Source organism: Acomys russatus, chromosome 30 (assembly GCF_903995435.1).
Source record: "Acomys russatus chromosome 30, mAcoRus1.1, whole genome shotgun sequence".
In the NCBI taxonomy this organism is placed as follows: Eukaryota; Metazoa; Chordata; class Mammalia; order Rodentia; family Muridae; genus Acomys; species Acomys russatus.
In genome coordinates this window covers 38,618,842-38,640,708 of record NC_067166.1, presented here as the reverse complement: position 1 = coordinate 38,640,708, position 21,867 = coordinate 38,618,842, and the positions used below count along the sequence as shown (strand labels likewise).

General features: G+C 37.0%; 1 protein-coding gene across 3 annotated transcripts in view; it reads left to right on the top strand.

Annotated features, from left to right (window-relative positions):
- Positions 1–21,867, top strand: part of Mctp1 (multiple C2 and transmembrane domain containing 1) — a 587,757-nt gene that overhangs the window by 314,062 nt on the left and 251,828 nt on the right. For all 3 annotated transcript variants that reach the window (XM_051172525.1, XM_051172527.1, XM_051172526.1), the window contains exon 4: positions 14,679–14,758. In XM_051172525.1, coding sequence (XP_051028482.1) covers positions 14,679–14,758 — 80 coding nt within the window. The remainder of the gene's footprint in view (positions 1–14,678; positions 14,759–21,867) is intronic.

The window sequence follows — 21,867 nt, the reverse complement described above, 5'->3', positions numbered from 1 at the left end:
ATAAATACTGATACAAAAGATTGAGTACAAATGCATTGTCAATCATGAAAAAAGAGCTGTAGTTTTCCCTCTCTCTCTCTCTCTCTCTCTCTCTCTCTCTCTCTCTCTTAACTTCTGATTGAGCGCAAGAGATAACTCAGTGGTTCGGAACAATTACTCTTCTTCCAGGGGACCTGAGATTAATTCTGGGTAATTATACCAGGTGGCTCCCAACACCAGATGCCTATAACTCCAGCTCCACAGGGCTGATTTCTTCTTCTGGCATCTAGTGACATATAGGTGTCATGTAAACATGCTCACATGCACACATACACATAAGCATAAAATATTTTCTAAGCTGCTGGCAAAGATGATGAGAAAGACAATTCTCATCCACCACTGGTGGAAATGTAAGCTGTTTCAGCCATTGTGGAAATCAGGGTGGTGGTTTCTCAAAAAAGCAATAGGTAGATTTACCTATCATAAAGCTCGGCTGCACCATTCTGAAAATGTACCCAAGGGATTCTAAGTAGGTATACTTTAGAGAAACCTGCACATGCATTTTCATTGCAACACTAACCACAAGAGCTAAGTTGTGAAGTTAGCTTCAGTGTCTATCAATAGGTGATGGATAGAGAAAAATGCTGCATGAAGTGTTATTCAAACACACAGAAAAAGAAAGAACATGACTATAGGAAAAAGGGTGAGATTGGAGAACATTTTATTTATTAAGCTAAAGACTAAAGAACAAATATCATATTTTTGTTCTATGTATAACCTGCTACATATTAATAAAACAATTAGATATAATAATGTAATGACAAGTACAATATATATATATGGGCTTACTTCTATACTGGGAATCTTGGTCAGATATTTTTCTATAACATTTTCTTTAATTTATCATTTATATAGGCATTTCTCATTAGAGACATGAATAATCTATGAAAACTGATTCTACAACTATCTTTAAAAGTAAAGCACAAGAAAACATGTAAATATATATAATTATATATATATATGTGTATGTAGGTAGGTATATATGTATATATACATGTATATATAGAAGTAACATTATACAGTCTGAGAAAATTGCATTTATGTATTTAACAATACACATGCGCACACACGTGAAAGAAAACCCATGTATTTGAAAGATATCAAAGGGCAGGTACATGGGAGAGTTTGAATAGAAGAAAGGAAGGAGAAAAATTATGTTGTTATATTATAATCTCAAAATAACCTAGATATCCTTCAACAGAATGGATAAACAAAAATGTACGTTTACATAATGGAATACTTAGCTGTTTAAAAAAGACACCATGAAATTTGCAGGCAAATGAATGAAACTAGAAAAAATTACCCTAAGTGAAGTAACCAGGCCCAGAAAGACAAACATGGTGTGTACTCATCTATAAGTAGATATTGGCTGTTAGGCAAGCGATAATCATGCTACAATCCACACACCCAGAAAGACTAAGTAAAAAGTAGGGAGACTGTTGGATTTCCCTGGGAAATAGAGTAGATTTTGATGAACTAGGGGCATATGGGAATGGGAACAGGAGGGATTAGGTTGGGGGGATGGATGGAGGGAGAGAATATAGGGAGAGACAAATAGAATTGAAGGACATTTGGGGGGCTCTGTGGAAACCTAGTGCAATAGAAACTCCCAGGAGAATGACCCTTACAAGGATACCCTGATCTGGCCATCTTCTGTAACCAACCCAGGCTTTTGGTGGTGGGACTAGAGCACCCACTCAGGCCACAAAACCTTTGACCTACAATCTTCCTTGCCTACAAGATGTGCTAGGGAAATGGAGATGCAGAACTTGTGGGAGTAATCAACCAGTAACTGGACTAACTTGAGGCCCACAGCATAATAAAGAGCCAATGCCAGACACCACCTGTATGAAGAAGGGTTGGAGGCTGGATAGTCTAGGAACATAGGACAGAAAAAGGAATAAAAATGATTCCTAATGGCATTCTGCTATACTCATAGATAGGTGACTAGCCCAGTCATCGTCAGAGGCTTCCTCCAGCAGCTGATGGGAGATGCAGAGACCCATAGCCAAACATTAGGTGTAGAGAGAGCCCAAATCAGGGTTCTCCTTTGTATTCCTCTCCTTGGAGCTCTGGAAACCCCAAGAAAGAAAAGATGGAAGAATTATAAGAGGCAGAGGGATCAAGGACACCAGAAAACATAGCCCACTGAATCAACTAACTAGGGCTCATAGAGGCTCACAGAGATTGAAGCAACAATCACAGAGCCTGCATGGGTTTCGGCAAGGTCCTCTGCATATATGTCATGGTTGTTATCTAGGTGTGTTTGTGGGATTCCTAACAGGAGGAATGGAGGTGTCTCATGGTCTTATGCCTACTCTTCAGGCCCTTTTCCTCCTACTGGGTTGCCTTGCCCAGCCTTAATATGGGGGTTTGTGCCTAGTCTTATTGTATCTTGCTATACCACATTCAGGTGATATCCTTGAGGAGCCTGCTCTGTTCTAAAGGGAAATGAAGGAGGAATGGATCTTAAGGAGAGGGGAGGTAGAGGATGGGAGAAGTGGAGGGATGGAAAACTGAGGTCAGGATATATTATGTAAGAGAAGAATAAAAAGAAAAAAAAGAAATCAAGGTACAAAGCACTCAGGAAATCTTCACGTCTATGGAATTGGTAAAGAAGAAGCAGAGGAAGAAACCCATGTTAAAGGCACAAAAAGTATTTTTAACCAAATCATAGAAAAAAATCCCTGAATCTAAAGAAAGAAATACATATCAAGGAACAAGAAGGATACAAAATTCCAAAGAGAGAGAACCAGAAAAAAATTCTACAACAGACAATAACTAAGCAACAAATGTATAAAACAGAGAAAGGATAATAAAATCTGCAAGAGAATAACACTAAGTTACAAATAAACATAATACCATTAGAATAACACCTGACTTTTCAGTCTGAAAACCAGAAGGGTTTGGATGGATGTCCTCCAAATTCTGAAAGACCATAGATATTGTCCCAAATTACTATATCTAGCAAAACTATCAACTATAATCAATGGAGAGGAAAAAATCCTTTCAGTGATAAATCAATTTCTATCTACAAATCTAACTCTACCAAAGGTACTAGAAGGAAAACTTCAGCCTCAAGAGATTACCACACCCAAGAGCCACAAAGAATAAATAATCTAAGGTCCATAAATTAAAATAAGGGGAAAATTCACACTACAAGAACAAACATGCTTCATTAATAAGTCAATATCAATGTTTTGAATTCTCTAAAAAAAAAAAAAGACAGAGACAAGTATACTGCATGAGAAAAATAGGATCCACCTTCCAGCTGCATTCAAGAAACACATCTGACCTTCAAAAATAGACATCACCTTATTGTAAAAGGATTAAACAAGATCAGTACCTCACCAGAGAACTTTCCTTGTTGTTTGTTTGTTTTGTGGATGTTCTGTTTCATTTTATATTATTTGGGATTTTTAAAATCTTATTGGTCTTTTGCTTGTTTGTTTTATTTTTTGTGTGCTCTGATGGTTTTATTTTATTTTATTTTATTGAGGAAGAACATTAAGCAGGGTGAGTAGGGAGGCAGAGAGGATCTGGGAGGAGATAAGGAGGGGAAACATGACAAAATATATTGTGTGAAAAACAATTTAAATAAATCTAATGTTTAAAGAATAAATCAAGCACAGAACAGGTTAGCTTTTCCTTTAATTCTGGACTGAAGAATCACAAACAGGCAAGTGCTGCCCTACCTTTAGGTATTCAGGGGTTGTGCTGAAAATAAATGTACAAAACAACTTGAGTCTGCACAGTGACTAGATGTAAGCAAAGAAAGTCAAATCTGAAGCTCTTTTTTTGAGACAGGGTTTCTCTGTGTAGCCTTGGCTGTCCTAGACACACTTTGTAGACCAGGCTGGCCTCGAACTCACAGAGATCTGCCTGCCTCTGCCTCCCAAGTGCTGGGATCAAAGGCATGTGCCACCATGCCCAGCTAACCCTGGAGCTCTTTTTCTTTTTTTAAATTTTTATTGAATGTCTATGATTTACACGTCATACACCAAAATCTGTCTCCTCCCCGCCCAAGTAAAATAAAACAAATAGACAGACAAAAAAATCTTGTCACAGAAGCTGTAGTGTATCACGCAGTATAGCCTTTTGTCCACATGTGTTTACTTTAAAATGCTCATTGCTACAAGTCATGGGTCTGGTTTGAGGCCTACACTATCATTACCAGATCCTCACTGGGACTGCTGTCAGATATCCATTGTTGTCATGTGTCAAGGAGATTCTTAATCTTTGAATCTACAGGTCCTACCCCTTCATGTGTTCCAGCAGGTCATACATGAGGTAGATGTTGGGGTGAGGTCCACTCAAAGCCCTGGATCAGGGCATGCTCCCCTATAGTCAGGGCAGGGCCTGCTCTCCTGCTCCCGTGTCCTCAGGGCAGGACCTACTCTCCTGCTCCCTGTCATCAGGGTAGGGCCTGCTCTCCTGCTCCCATGTTATCATGGCAGGGCTGGCTCTCCCACTTCCATGTCCTCAGGGCAGGGCCAGCTCTCCCATTCCCGTGTCCTTGGGGCAGAACCGGCTCTCCCACTCCCATTATCATCAGAGCAGGGCTGGCTCACTGACTCCCATGTTATCAGAGTAGGGCCTGAACATGGTTCCATAGTCCTACAGTGGGAGGGCATGGATGATCCACACGACAGGATTTCCTTCTTTCCAGAAAACACCAGGACTGTGTTTTGGAGTTCACAGTATGGTTCTTTGGTGGCTGTCTAGTCACTGCTGTTCTACAGATCAGATACAGTGTGCAATCAATGCCATCTTGGATGCTCTCAGCTTGGGTATTTCTAATACATTGAACTAAGTATTTCCTCCCAGGGGTGGGAGGGGTGAACATTTCTGTGTTGCTTTGGAACACAGTCATCCTCCTCAGAATGCACTGAGGACCTCATTTTCAAACCCCATAGTCCACCCTGAGGCTCTTAACAGGCTATTAGGGTCAAGAGGTTGTTAACCCCCAAAAAGCAATTAACCCTGAGGGTTTTTAAAGGTAATTGGAAGATTGAGAGGAATTTAAGCCATGTACCTTTGGTTTGATTCTTTGCCCCTCCATTGTAAAACCTTCCCAGGATACCACTTGTTGAAAATCCCAAATGGTTGATAATACTAATAAACACTTGGAAACCAAATGCTGGGGTGAAAGCACACTAGCATAGAAAGGCAAAGAAAGAACCCATCTGACCTTCCTACTCAGCTAATGCCCCAGGGGATAAAGCTCAAGAAGCTAACTAGCTCAGCTGATAGCCCAGAAGGAAAAGCCAAAACAACTAAAAACCAAAGAGCTTGCTATCTCTATGCTCAAAAGTCTCTTCTTACTATCTATGCTGTCTTAAATGCCCTTCAACTCAAAGTCCCTCTTCCTCTTTAATCCCTGTCAGCTGGTTTCTTGCCCTACCTCTTGACCTAGGGTTAACTTTATTAAATCCTGTGTACAGAAAGCTCTTGGATTAAAGGTGTGTGCTAGGGCTGGCTGAACCACACCATAATCACCTGTTTTTAATAAACAGAAAGTTCTTGCATTAAAGGTGTGTGTTAGGGTTCAATCACACCAACAAGAAGCAGAGTTTTATAGTTCACAATCTCAGAGTCCACAATGGGATCAAATATCCTGCAACATTTCCCCATTTTTGTCTAAATAAAAGGGTTTTTTGTTTGTTTGTTTATTTTGTTTTAACTCTCTAATATCAACAAAGTATTTACTACTGGGTAAAAATTAGGTTCCTAATGTTTAGTCCATATGTTTTTAGCAACTTTGAAGAAACTATTTTGTAATATATCCTATCTTTGTGAGTTCAAAGTTGTGTATGCAAATCACTTTGTATCAAAACTCGCATTACCAATCAAAAGAGATCTTTTTAGACCTAAAACATCTCCTTAAATCCTAACAACTGAGCTTAACTGTGAGACTGTAACTAGCTAGTCTTCAACACTACCGGAGACCTGAGAATGATATTATCTAAATAAACAGGACGTGCAGAACAAGCAGTTTCTAAAATTACAGAAATGACAGATTCTGCTGGTAGCCTTGACATTCTCTCAAGATATCTCTCTAATGTTAGAGCATCACCTTCATCTTTCCAGCTCAGACTATCTGACAGATTTTTCTATGAAGCAGACATAATGAAGGGCTTGGCCTACCTTGTGCTTGCAAAGCTTGACAGTTAGCTTTCCTGCATCCAGTTTGTCTACAGTAGAAGCAAGGACATTTCCTTCCCAGTGGCTAGCTTGCCACATATGAAGCCATGTCCTAAAGAAGAATTTTTTGATGCTCATCATCTTCTTCAACATTGAGAGGGAGTGCTGCCAGGAGCTGATATGTCTCACTGTCCAAAAATTCACAAATTAATAAAATAAAATAAATGCCATATTCTATGCATCTTGGAGGCTTTTGAAGACTACCCATCTCTAGTATATCTGAATTACTTGTTTCTAGCTATATACTGACTGAGAAACTTAGAAAATATCTGTAACTAAGCTATACCTAAAAAAACCACAAGTTTGATTGACTATTAGTTTGCATTTCTTAATTATCCTAACCAGTTTGTGATAATAGCTTTCAAAAGGATTACAACTTCGAGTTGAGCTTTTAATAATTACATAGGTACAATATCTTAAAAACACTTGATACATAGTATGCTGTCAAAATATAACCTTAATTTTGTATCACTATACAAAGATCTATAAGAGTAGATTCAATAATCTACTCTTTTTATTATTCTATTGTTTCTATACTCCCTTTTTTCTTATGAATCTTTCTTTCCTTGCATAAGAAAGGATAGAGAAAAGAAAAAGAGAGAAATCCCTTAGTCTAACGTCCCATATCTTGTTTTATCCATGACTAAGACCATTAATAACTTGCATCCAACCTCCTAAAATGATGACAAACATCTATCACCCATGAACGTGCAAAAGCCTGGCATTTTAGGAATGGGGCAATGCTCTGTTAAAACTGCTTTGTGCTGACTTGGGATGTAGTTTTTGTTTTGTTTTGTTTTTTGTGGAGGGGGTCAGAAATTAAGAAAATGGTCAAGTCTTAAGAAAGCCAGCGGAAGCATTTGATGTCCAGTCTATGCTGTGAAACATAAACTCCTGGCAGTAACAGTCTGTGATGCTGGACCATCTTAGACAGCCATTTTGAAGTCTGTTCTAGATGCAGACTTTTTGAGGTAATAGCTTTTGCGGCAGTCTGTGAAGGATAGTTGTTTTGTGTTCTTTGGTGTTTGGTAGTTTTTCTTCATACGTTTCAGTTATCCAGTGGCCTCCAGATTCCTTACCGGGATGATCTTATTGTCCTAGAAAGATAAGAACAAAACTCTGACCCAACTTTCTGTGAGGGTTTCTTTTTTCATGGGCAGTTTTGTTTTTCATTGGGTTTAGTTATTTTGCTTTCTTTTGTTTTTCAATAGAAAAAGTATTATCTTTCCATTGAAATTTTGAAAAAGTTCTTTTCTGAACCTGGGGGGGGGGGGCGTTGCTGAACAAACTGTTGCACCAACCAAGGACAATGCATGCAGTAAACTTAGACACACACACACACACACACACACACACACACACACACACACACACACACACATTCAGATCTAGCCAATGGACAGCCTACTCTTTACCATTGTGGGGAGAGCAGGGACTGCCTCTGACATGAACTCTGTTGCCTCCAATTTGATCACTTCCCCTCGGTGGGGAGGCCTGTTGGCACACAGAGGAAAGGAAAGGGAAGTAGGCTCTCTGGATGAGACCTGAGAAGCTGTGGTTATAAGGTGGGGGAAGAGGTCCCCTTCTGTCAGAAGTCTAGGGGAAGGGAATAGGGCAAATAAGGGAGAGATGGAGGGAACAGGAAGACACAAACAAGAGGATAACATTCTGAATGTAACCCCTATAAATTATAATAAATTTTAAAAATACAAAATAAGAAAAATTGAAACTAAATATACCTTTATGTATACTTATTTTTAGATTACAAAGGATATTCACTTTGAATTTCAGCCTGCCTTTTGCAAGTGGCTTTTAAGTTTAAATCGGTGTAAATCTCGTGCGCCTATCTCTGCCTCCCAAGAGTTCGGGATCAAAAGAATGTGCCTCACAAGTGCTGGGATTAAAGGTGTGAACCACCACACCCAGACATAAATTTTTCTCTACTTCTCTTCTTTGTTCTGAAGCAGGTTAGCCTTGGACTCAGAGATCTGCATGCTCTGTCTTCTGAGTGTTGGGATTAAAGGCATATGCCTCCCAGGTGCAGGTCCCTACCCTGCTCTTTGTAACAGAATTTAGAAAACTACTAATTTATAGAGCTCCACCTGTCTCTACTGGGATTAAAGGCATGGACTACCACCACCCTGGTCAATTTTTTTTTTTTTTTTTAATTTTAGCCCCAACTTATTCCAAACTCTTAGAGATTTAGAAAACAAGTTTAAGATATAGTAACCCATTAAAGTTACTTAAAACATTTTAAATCTCTTAATTATGTTTTTAGTACCAAACAAAAAAATATCCTTTTAATTTAACAAGAAGCTTTTAGTCTTTACACATAGTTTGAGCTGATGAATCATCGCCTCTCTTTATTATAGGGCCTCTCCTGTTCAAATTAAATATTTATCAATTGTGATGGTATCCATAGCTTTTCTTCTCCTATGAAAACAAAGACAAAACCTCTTTCCCAATGTAACACATATTCTGCTTTCCCTTCTGAGGTCAACATATCTTTAAAATATATCTTCTGTTTAATGCAGCGTTTGTTTTTTTTTTTTTTTTTTTCTATTATCCAATGTCTCTTTGAAGCTGTTGCTACTTTCTCATTAACATTCAAGAAATTTAAAGTTAATAAAGCACTGTGTAATCTATCTCTGGTGGGTCTTTATTACCCCTTTCTGTTTATTAAGTATATCTTTTAAGATGTGATTAGATCTTTCTATAACTACTTGTCCTGTAGGATTATGTGGTATACCTGTAATATGTTTTATGTTATAATATGTAAAAAACAGTTTCATCTTACTAGAGACATATGCTGGAGTATTGTTGGTCTTAATTTGTACAGGTATTCTCATAATAGCCCTAACCTCTAGTAAATGTATAATTACAGAATTGGCCTTTTCAGAACTTAAAGCAGTTGCCCATTGAAATCATGAATATGTATCTATTGTATAGTGCACATACTTTAATTTTCCAAACTCTGTGAAATGAAACACATCCATTTCCAAATTTCATTTCTTTGGGTACCTTTTGGGTTACTTCCTGCAAGTTTGGTTATACAAAGAACAAGTAGGGAATTGCCTTATCACTTCCTTAGTTTATTGCCAAGTGATAGAAAAGTCTTTCTTCAAACATGTGCTGTTTACATGGTGCTGAGGCTTCTAGCATATTTCCTATTAATAGCTCATCAGTTTCAACATTAGCTTGTGGTAGCAGACTTGACAGACCTGTATGTAATCTGATATGTGTCATTATATAATGGATGATTTCGATTTCTAATTCCTTGTTGTAGTTGAATAAATAATGGAGTTAATTCTGAATCATCCAGAATACGTTCAGCAGTTTCAGTATGTAAAACAACTCTTTTTGCATATTGCAAGTCAAATATCGTGCAAGAGCCACTGCCTGGGCATCCTTGCTTCTTTTCTCAGTAGTACTAGATACATGTACTTATCACTTGTTTTTTTCCATCACTCCATCATCACAGAAGCGTCAGGAAATCAAGGACTTGCTTTCACTGCCACGTACAGCTTGTAAGAATTCACCCCATATTTTTCAAATAAATAAATGAATATATATAACTTCTCCTGAAGCCATAGTTATCCATGAACATTTGGTCACTTGAAATGACAAGTTCACAGTGACATTAAAACAACTGGGTTCAGTTTTCTGACTGATGTTCAAAATGCTTTCACTGAATCACACTCCAAATAATTTTTCAAGGTTGATAATTGAATTGAGATGTTTAACAAATTCATTGTTCATTATAAAATGATTATTGTTTTAAATTCACTTGAAAATGCTCAAAGGCATCAGCAAGCTAGCATCTTCCTAATGACACCTACTGTCTTTAATTCGTAGAATGGAGGTGCCTTGATAGACAGAGTCATATGAAATCATCTATGTTTAATTCCCAATGTTTCCCTCATAATAGCCCTTGGTGCGGTGCCCAAGTTATATATGTTGAATTTAAACATGTTGCATATTTGAAACATAAAACAAAATTTGATTCTTGCTTTCCCAAGCCCTCAAATTTGATGATAAATACTCATTTTCAATTTTTTACCTAAAATATGCAAATAATATTTTGCTAATTGGACTATGAAATTTGATTAAAATTTTAAATCAATGCATTTAGAGTAGGACCTAACTTACAGCAATTGTTAGGTAAACATTGATTTTTCTTGTTGATGCTTTTTCTATTTTATTCTCTGTCCTCTGCTCTATATTAAGATTCATCTAGAGGAATGTTCCCTCTGACAAATAAATTTGTAGAACTTAGAACCAAGGAGCATAGCTAATGATTTCAATAATAAATGGGCTTTGATGTTTCCATTTTCCCCATGTGTATGTTTTCTCTTATTTATAGGGAACTGATAACTAAAATAAATACTTAATATTCCAATAGTAGAAAGACTCTGACCATTAGTGTAAAGAGAGTTTGGGTGGTAAATAACTGAGTTGAGAGGGAGCCTAGCAACCAAATTGCTATGTTAATTGTTTTCCATCTTGTATGATGTCACTTATTTTGTCCCCAAGCTTACAAGCTTTAGAACTACATAATTATGAGATTTCATGAGAAAGTTCCATAATGCTTTTATGTTATAGAAGCACTACCATGGCCACCTGCAAGTAGAGACGTATCATATGCTAAAGATATGCAGTATATTCATATGATATGGCATGGAGCAGAGAGCAGAAGCTCAGAAGTGTAATTACTCAGGAATATCTGCTGCAGAAGTGTGATGCTTTTTTAATAATTAATGCACTCTGAAAATTGTATGTAAATCAAACAACTGCAAATTGAATAAAAGAGACATCAGGGATGCTCTAACTACTTAAATAAATTCTCCTGTGACTCTTCAAATCTGAGAATCCTTTTGTAATGCAAAGTATTTATCTTTTTGCCTAAAAATCAGCTTCTTGCAGATTGAGTTGTATTGTTTTTAATTGAAGCACTTCTGTACCAGTGAAACCAGTAATAGACTCAGGACAGCTATGCCTGATGCTTCCCCTATTGCGCTGGTTGTTATGCCTATCTGACTCACTGAGTCTCATATCCTAAAGTGGCCACTGCACTGGGTCATCCATTCAGAAAGGGAATTATCCTTTTATATTTATTTATTCCAGTGTTCAAACACTTTTGATTTTTTAAAATTATTTTATTTTTGTAAATATACATTTATATTATTACACATATATACAATGATTACCTATGGCGTGAAAAATTGTGACACAATCAGGAATTATATAAATTTTACATTCTTAGTGTTTTGGCTATTTGTATTTGACAGCCTTGAAGAAGACATCTTTCCTATCTTGGTGCTTCTAAATTTCTGAATGTAAATCAATCTCCATCACATATTGTCATTATCAACTTAGAACACCTACCTAGACCTAAAAACCTCTTAACCCCAAACGATTAAGCTTCATTGTAAAACTAAGCTACCTGGTTTTCAACTCCCTCAGAGACTTGAGAAGGAGTAAATTTGATTATCTGAGTATGCCAGGAGTGCAAGTTAATAGCTTCCCAAATGGAAAGATGAGAGAGACTGTTTTCTACCTGAATAGTCACCCAAAACTCTCTATAACATTGGAGCATATCCTTCAGCCTTCTGGCCCAATATATCTGACAGACATATTTATGAGGCAGGAACTACTGAGGACTTGCTTACCTAACTCTTCCTCAGGACCTAGCCATACCACTCTTGGGAATATACCCAAATGATGCTCCACCATACAACAAGGACATTTGCTCAACAACGTTCATAGTAGCTTTATTTGTAGTAGCCAGAATCTGGAAACAACTTAGATGTCCCTCAACTGAAGAATGGATAAAGAAACTGTGGTACATCTACACAATGGAATACTATTCAGCTATTAAAAATAAAGAAAATTTGAAATTTGCAGACAAATGGATGGACCTAGAAAAGATCATCCTGAGTGAGGTAACCCAGAAAGACACACATGGTATATACTCACTCATAATCGGACATTAGTCACATAATACAGGATAACTACACTACAAAACAGAGTCAGAAACATCAACGAAGGACCATGTATGATGTGGACCTAAACACACTGCTTGGATGTAGTACCACAGTCTCCTTGTGGATCCCACATCTGGAGAGCAGGGACTACTTCAGGCATGCACTCTGGCCACTGAGTGGCCAGATCACTTCCCCCTGGCAATATGGCTGTGCCAGGCTACAGAGGAAGAGGTTACAGCTAATACAGATGAGACTTGATAGGCTGAGGTCAGACATTTTCAATTTTAAAAGATTAGGCAACATGGCTCTAAACTTCTCTGAGTAGCTTTGTGGTTTGTTGTTTTATTTCACAAGCTTTCCTCTATTTTCCCTTTTGTTGTTGTTGTTGTTACCCTGTTTAAAGCACATAAAAATCCCCTATACATTTCTTGCTGAACATCTGTCTCCCTTACTAAACTATCAACATTAATGATGTCACTTTTGGTTGTCACTGTTGTTTATTCGGTCCTTATTATTTGCCTGGCACATTGTAACTACGTAGTCAATACAGCTTGTCACGACCCCTCCAGTGGAGTCTGTGTGACAAATGACACTGCAGAACCCAAGGCGATGACCCCTACCCAGGGAAAGCCTCCCTCCTGGAATGGGTCTGATGTACCTGCCAGGAGTAGCTGATTACAACTTTGTTGTTCTTGGAACATTCTGCCTTTGTTTTTCTTTCATATCAGAACTTTTCAAACATAACTATGTTACTATGAAACACTCTAACTTGGGACTGCAGCCAAGGGTCATTCAGGCCCGTTTACCACTAAGTTCTGTGCTACTTATTAAAAAAAAAAAAAACATGGCTAAGGATTAATCATAGTTTCGATTATGACTTACACATAAAGTGTTTAAGAAAGCTCCAGATAGTGACGAGAAGGGCTATGAAAAAACTGTCTTGACTCAAAAATGTTTGGCAGAATGAGAGAACATTGACCTTTGATAAAGAGGGCACATGCACTGATACCAGTCTAATGACTTAAGAAAGATGAGTCAAGATTGATGACAACATCATTACTCTGCGTCCTGTGTTTTGACCACAAAAACACTCACCGTTTCAAAAAATGTGTATACAAACCTAACTTGCTTGCCTGAAAAATACACTTAGATTCAAATGTTCCCCTGAGCCTGAGTTTGTCTTTGTTTTTCACTTCGCCTATCTTTGTCCACCAACCCTTCGAGAACTCCCATTCCCAAGGACCTATACCTGACTGAGATGGTCCATGGCATCCATTTGAGAGAATAAATGAGTTATAAAATCACTAAATGGTCAGACGTTAGCCAGTTCCCTTTTAAATGCCTTTTCAGAAGGGTCTTAATTGACTGAGCATTGAGATAATGCTAACCTTTCATTTCCCAATGTTCCCACTTTGACTTGATGTCACTGGCTTCTTGCTGAAATACTTTAATCCTTCTCTTGATTGCTCTGACTGGAGGACCTTCCTTACATTGGTGTTACATCTATTCTTCCTTTCAATCATGTCTCTACACCAAATATATCCCTAGAGACTGTTCTGTGTCCTTATGTTCTGTAGCCACACATATCCCTCTAACTTCTTTAAGTATACAATGCTCTCACTATTGAATTACATCTATGTATTTATTGACTATCATAGCATTTCAATATGTGATTCTAAAATAATGTGAACAGAGGAAGAAACATGCTCATTCTTTCTTTAATTTTTATTTGAATTTTTAGTTAGATTGTCCCCAATAATTATTTGCAAAAAATAACAGACTAATTTGATGTTACACTAATATACCTTGAAAATGCATTAGCAATCCAGATGTTGTGGCACACACCTTTAATCCCAGCACTTGGGGAGGCAGAGGCAGGTGGATTGCCTGCCTGGTCTACAAAGTGAGTCTGGGACAGCCAAGGCTACATAGAGAAGCCCCATCTTGAAAAACAAATGCATTAGCCATGAGATCTGTATTTTTATTTGTTTGTCAAGATTAAATTATTATATACTATCATAGGATTTATCTTTCATGACTTTAAGCATATGAATAGCACATTGGAATCATACTTTAACCACCAATTGCCTAATACAGAAGATGCGTTTGTTGAGTCTCATATTAAATCACTGTGGTTATAGGCTTGATGATATCTCTTCTATGATAATGAAGATGTATTCTAAGCTGTGATTCCCGTATCTTTAAATATTCATTATATTTCATTTGATTTTTGTTGCACTTTCTGTAAAACTTCTATTGCTAATACAAATAGAATGATATAATAAACACTGTTTACTGAAAATATAGTTTACATGAATGTTTTATGAAACTCTAACATTCCAAAGAATCACAAATTAAAAAAAAAACCTATCAGGAGATTACATTGCTTTGGTGGGAGGGATCACGGTTTCTGAAATTGTTTTGAAACACTTTGTCTCTCTGGCCTCTTAGGTATTTGACTATGACTTTGGACTGCAGGATGACTTTATGGGCTCAGCCTTTCTCGATCTCACACAATTGGAATTAAACACGTAAGTCTCAAAAGTTGTAACATTGGTATGTCTCATTACAGAACTGGCTTGTGTAAAGTAAGAAACACTGGTCAATCCAGATTTCTGTTGATATCCTGTCCTTGCCAGCCGGGAACCTTCCATCAGCCACCACCCTTTCCCATGCCCTCTTTCTCACTTACCCACAAACTTACAATGTCATTCCTCATTTCCTTGTTCAGTAACAGTTATTCACTTAAGAAATTATGGCTAATCTCCCAGTCCCCTAGCACTGTGCCACAAGAGAAAAGATACATTCCTTAATCTCACATAGTTTAGTTGGGATTTGGCAGAAGGACAAATTATTACCTAAGCAAGTTGCTGTATACTTTGCCTCAAAAAGAGCAAATCTCCCATCACTTAAACGAAGATAGAACTGGTGCTAGCATGACAGCTTCCCATCACCAGGTTGCCATCTATAGGAGCAAGTAATAGAGTTGGATTGCTTATATTTGCTCAATTTCATTATCATTGCTTGATCAGATGCAAAGTTATATTATACTTACTAACATTATTCATTCCAAGCTCCTAACAATAGGAATGTAGTTCTCAAAATGCATTTTATTATAGGAACCAAAAAACGACTATATAAAACACAGAAGGAAAAAGTAGGCTTCACAATGAAATCTTTCATAGTTGTAAATGGAATTCCTGTCTTAGATTATCATTTTACATCAGGTGACAGGGGAAACAGAAGAATACTGTCATGGGCCAGATCACTATTTCCTTTTTGTATAAATACAGATAAATAGATCACTGTACATGGAAGAACCTCTTTGCATGCTGCAGTAAGCTAACATTGACCACAGGAGCAGCTTTTTGGTGTTCCAAAGACTGATTGATGATTTGCTGGTGGTTTATGCATCAGGTAGAACAAAAGAGCAGTCTTTGCTGTCTTTCTACACGTTGTAGATCCTGCCTCAACCTGAATATAGAGCTCAGATGACTGCTGGTTCTCTCTCTTTTGAGAAAGTGTTCTGAGTGGTGGTGTCTGTTTTTTCATTATCATGAGCACTGATGCAAACTAAAACGGACAGTGCTATTCTTCTCAAAGGCAACAATTGCATTCTCTGTAAAGTTCTGCATTATCTTCAGATTATAACACTTAATCTTAAAGCATAAGTTTTCCTTCTTCCCTATTTAAAATACATCATTGGTCAGACGAGATCGGGTGCGTATGAGCATATACAGGAGGAGGTAATCCCCCTCAGGAACAGTCATAGGGGAGGGGAATAATGGGAAAATGGGGGGGGGGAATGGGAGGATACAAGGGGTGGGATAAACATTGAGATGTAACAAGAATAAATTAATAAAAAATAAATAAATAAAATAAAATAAAACACATCATTGGTGAAAAGTAATTTGAAATGAATTACGGAATTAAGGAAACTTAAAGAGATTATATGCAAACATTTCCTATACAGCTTTTTGTGTGATTAGTGAGCCACTACCACCCTCGGACCACACCATATTATCACTCTGTAGCATCACAAGCTTTAGTTGCTGTTCAGCTTCTGACCAATTCAAGGGTGCAAAAGGTGAATATTAATAACAGCCATATAAGTCTGTGCTGCTAGAAATATATTGGGGTATCTCCTTAAGAGAAAGTAATGAAATTCTTGTTTCATTCTTCTGTCTGTAGCTATCCAGTTTGACTAACCAGACAAAACCCTAGCATAGAGAGGGATGGCGGATGAGAAACCCACAGCAGATTAGAACGTTGGCATTTGATAGCTTCTAGGAGAGGAAAGTCAGTTTTCTTTAGTGACATAATCACTTCATGTTTATGGTTAACTATGTATGTCTAACTACATATAGTTAACTACATAAAAATGTTCTCATTAGTTGTATGAGCATATATTAGCTAATAAATTGATAACAATTTAGGTATTAGAAGAATATATTTCTTACTAACTTGGATCTTTTTCCCCCCTGTTTTACTGTAGATGTTTTCCTTTTTAGGAATATTATTCACATTAAAGTACAAAAATACTTTTTTAAATTATAGAAAATAATAAGCACCTCATAAAGCAAGTACATATACTCTTGAATTTCTTTAAAGCAATTCTAAAATATTATGTTTTTTAATTTTTAATTTAAATTAGGACTTTATTTTAATTTAATTATAATTTAGTTAAACATTTCTTCCTCCCCAACCTTCTTATATATTTTTATCTGCTTAAATTAAAATTCATGGTCTCTTTTTACACTAATTCTTATATATGTATTAACATATACATATATATTCCTAAATATAACCTGTTCATACTTGTATATATGTTTTCAGTGATGACTCTTTGGCACTGGAAACCCAGTGGGTGCTCTTTCCTGTGGAAGACCACCTCTTCTGATCTCAGTTTTCCTCAGTTGTCTATCAGTCCTTTGTGTAGGGTTGGGACCTCATGGGGTATTTCTCAGTCCAATTTGGCTTTTTTATTGTTACCATCTTTGTTCAGGTAACATTTAGGTAATCATGTTGGTGCAAATGTGTGGATATAGCTTCTGATTTTGCTAGGACACTCAATCTCACAACCAACTCTTTGATAGTCTGGCTCTTCCAGTTTTTTACATTCCTTTTCACAATGTTTATTGAGCATGTATCCATTGGAACTGGGCTCTACATCTCTGTGTTTTGATCAGTTGTTCATTTTCTATAGTGATTTTCCTGTCTGTTGCAGAGAAGTTGCCTTAACAAGGGATGAAAGTTTTACTTATGTGTGTATATAAGGACGACCTTATAGATTGTTAGGGATTATGCTAGTTTAGTAAATTAGTGGTTGTAACTTTGCATCTAGTGACAATGACTCACTAGCACTGAGAAGTTGTCTAGGTTTTCAGTACCATAGTCTCCCCCCTTGTTTCACGGGATTCCCTGCACTCTGCCAATGTTTGGCCTTGGGTCTCTGCATCTGATTCTATCAGTTGCTGGATGAAGCCTCTCTGATGATAGTTATGCTAAGCTCCTGTTTGCAAGGATAGTGGAATATCACTAACAGTGTCAAGGGTGGTCTCCCTATCCTGGTCTTAGTCTCAAGCTGGACCAGTCATTGGTTGGCCATTCCCACAATTTCTTCTCCTTCTTTATTCCTGCACATCTTGTAAGTAGGAGAAACTGAAGGTTGAAGGTTTTATGGCTGGGTTGGTGTCCACATCCCTCCATCGGAAGCCTTGTCTCATCACAAGAGATGGCAACTGTAGGCTTCATATCTCCCATTGGAAGGAGCTAGGGTCACCCTCATGAGTTCCTGGGAGTTTCCATTGCCTTAGGTTTATAGCTTATCCCAGAGATGCAGCTTTCCTCTCCTAGTTATCTCTCCCAGTACTCTGTTGCTCTGTCTGGCCCTTCTGTTCCTATTCCCACTAAACAGTCTGAGAAACCACCAAATTGATTTCCAAGTGACTGTACAAGTTTTCATTCCCACCACTAACAGAGGAGTGTTTTTCTTGATCCATATTCTCAACAGCATGGGCTGTCAGTTCAGTTTTTTTATTTTAGCTATTATGATGGGTGTAAGATGGAATAAGTCATTTTGATTTGCCTGATGGTTAAGGATGTTGAACATTTCAAGTATTTCTCAGTCATTTGTGGTTCTTCAGTTGAAAATTCTCTGTTTAGATCTGATTCTTATTTTTAACTGGGTTATTTGGTTTATTTATGTCTAGTTTTTTAGCTCTTTATATATTTTGGATATCAACCTTCTGTCAGATGTCACGTTAGTGAAAATCTTTTCCCATTCTGAAGGCTGATGTTTTGTCATTTTGATGGTGTTTTCTGCCTTACAGAAGCTTTTCAGTTTCATGAGGTCCCATTTATTAATTGTTGACCTTAGTGCCTGAGCTGTTGGTGTTCTGTTCAGAAAATGATCTCCTGTGCCAATGTGTTCAAAGATAACCCCCAGTTTCTCTTCTATCAGGTTTAGTGTGTCCAGTTTTGTGTTGAGGTCTTTGACCCACTGGGAATTGAGTTTTGTTCATGATAACAAATATAAATTTATTTGTATTCTTCTACATGCATACATCCAGTTAGACCAGCACCATTTGTTGAAGATGCTTTCTTCTTTACATTGTATAACTTTAGATTCTTTGCTAAAAATCAAGTGTATATAGGTATGTGGATTTACCTCTGGGTTTTCAGTTGTATTCCATTGATCAACATGGATATGTTTATGAGAATAAGTTGTAGTTTTTATTACTATTGCTCTGTACGACATTTTTAAATCAAGGGTGGTAATACCTCCAGAAGTTCTTTTATTGTACATGACTGCTTTAGGTATCCGGGGGGGGGGGGGGCTATGTTTTTCCATACTAAGTTGCATATTATTCTTTCAAGGTCTACAAATAATTTTGTTAAAATTTTGATGGGAATTGATGGAGTCTGTAGATTGTTTTTGATAAGATGGCCATTATACTATGTTAATGCTACCAATCCATAAGCATGGCAGATCTTTCCATCTTCTGGTATCTTCTTCAATTTCTTTCTTTAAAAGACATGACATTCTTTCCATTACTTGTTCGCTTCCATTACTTTCACTTGTTTGCTTAGAGTTACCCCAAGATATTTTATATTATTTGTGGCTATTGTGAACATTGTTCTTTCTCAGCTCATTTACCATTTCGATATAGGAAGGATACTGATATTTTTTTTTTTTACTTAGTTTTGTGTCCAGCCACTTTGCTGAAGGCGTTTATCATCTGTAGGAGTTCCCTGATAAAATTTTTGGAGTCACTTATGTATGCTCTTATATCACCTGCAGATAGTGATGCAAAGGAAGTGGCCAGCCTTGTCTTGTTCCTGATTATAGCAGAATTCCTTTCAGTTTCTCTCCGTTTAATTTGATGTTGGCTATTGGAATGCAGTAACTTGCCTTTATTGAGTTTGTTCAGTATGAGTCATGTATCCCTGATCTCTCCAAGACTTTTATCATGAAGGAGTGTTGTGTTTTTGTGAAGGGTTTCTTCAACATCTAATGAGATTTTCTTTCCTTTCAGTTTGTTTGTATGGTTGTTTATGGTGATGGACTTTTTTATATTAAGCCATCCCTGCATTTCTGGGATGAAACCTACTTGATTATGGTGGATGATGTTTTTGGTGTGTTCTTGGATTCAATTTGCATATATTTTATTGAGTATTTTTGCATAAATGTTCATAATTTCTCTCTCTGAATTTCTCTCTCTTTGTTGAGTCTCTGTGTGGTTTAGGTATCAGGGTGACTATGGCCTCATAGAATGAGATACTCAATGTTTCTTCTGTTTTTTATTTTGTTTGAGGAATATTGGCATTAGCTCATCTTTGGAAGCCTGGTTTAATTCTGTCCTGAAACCATCTGGCCCAGGGACTTTGAGGGGGGGGACTGGCGAGTATTGGGAGAATTTACATGATCATTTCTATTTCCTTAGAAATAGAACTATTTAAATAGTTTACTTGATCTTGATTTAACATTGGTAATTTTCTATCAATAAAATTGTCTGTCTCATTTATATTTTCCAATTCTGTTGAGTACAAGCTTTTGAACTAAGACCTAATGATTCTTTGAATTTCCTCAGTATCTATTAATATGCCTCCCTTATCATTTCTGATTTTTTACATTTTGGATATTGTCTCTCTTCCTTGTAGTTAGCTTGCCTAAGCATTTGTCTATATTGTTGATTTTTCTCAATGAACTTACTCTCTGTTTCAATGATTTTTTTTCTATTGTTCTCTTCCTTTCTATTTTATTGATTATTTTCTTCCATCTACTCCTCTTGGGTGTGTTTATTTCTTTTTTTTTTTTTTTTTTTGTGGAGTTTTCAAATGTGCTTTTAAATTGCTAGTATGAGATCTCACCAAGTTCTTTATGGAGGTGTGTAGTCCTATGAACTTTCCTAGTAGTACTGCTTTCATTGTGTCCCATAAGTTTGGGTATGTTGTGCCTTTATCTTCATAGAACTTTACAAAGTCTTTAATTTCTTTATTTCTTCCTTGACCCAGTTGTCATTGAGTAGAAAGTTGTTCATTTTCCATGAGTTTGTGGTTTTTTATTGTTTCTATAGTTGTTGTAGTTCAACTTTATTCCACAGTGATCTGATAAGACACTTGTATCTTATTTCAATTTCTTTGGTGTTGATTGAGGCTTGCTTCATGTCTGGCTGTATGATCAATGGAGAAGGTTCCAGGATGTACTGAAAACAAGGGATATTCTTTTGTGTTTGGGTAAAATGTTCTGTAGATAACTGTTATGTTCATTTGAGTCATAATGCTCTGCATAGTTTCTGTCTGGATGGCCTTGTTTATCGGTGAGTGTGGGGTGTTGAAGTCTCCACTATTAATGTTGGGGTTTGGTGTGTGCTTTAAGCTTTAGTAATGTTTCTTTTACATATGTGGTGATCTTGAATTTGGAACTGATTCTAAGAATTGAGATACTTAGGACCATTTTGGTAGATTTTTCCTTTGATGACTATGAAGTATACTTCCCCATCTCTTTTGACTGATTTTGACTGAATGTCTATTTTGTTAGATATTAGAATGGTTACACCAGCATGTTTCTTGGGCCCATTTTCTTAGAAATCCTTCTCCTGCCTTTACTCTAAGGAAATTTCTATCTTTGATGTTGAGGTGTGTTTCTTGCATGCAGCAAATGATGGATCATGTTTTTGTATCCAATATGTTAGTCTGAGTTCTTTTGTTGGGCAATTGAGTTCATTGATGTTGAGAGATAGTGATGACAGATGATTGTTAATTCTTGTTATTTTGCTGCTGATGGTGGTAGGGTGAGTTTGTGTATAGTGCGTGCGTGCGTGTGTGTGTGTGTGTGTGTGTGTGTGTGTGTGTGTGTGTGTTATTCCCTTCTTTTGGTCTTGCTAGTGTGGAATTATTTATTTTTGGTGGTTAACTTCCTTAGTTTAGAGTTTTCCTTCAAGTATCTTCTACAGGACAGGCTTTGTGAGTAGATACTGTTTAACCTTGGTTTTGTCATGAAATATCTTATTTTCCCCATCCATGGTGATTGAAAGTTTTGCTGGGTATACTACTGTTGTCTACATCTGTGATCTCTTATAATCTATAAGCCCAGGATGTTTTGGCTTTTAGAATTTCTGTTGGGAAGTTTGGTGTA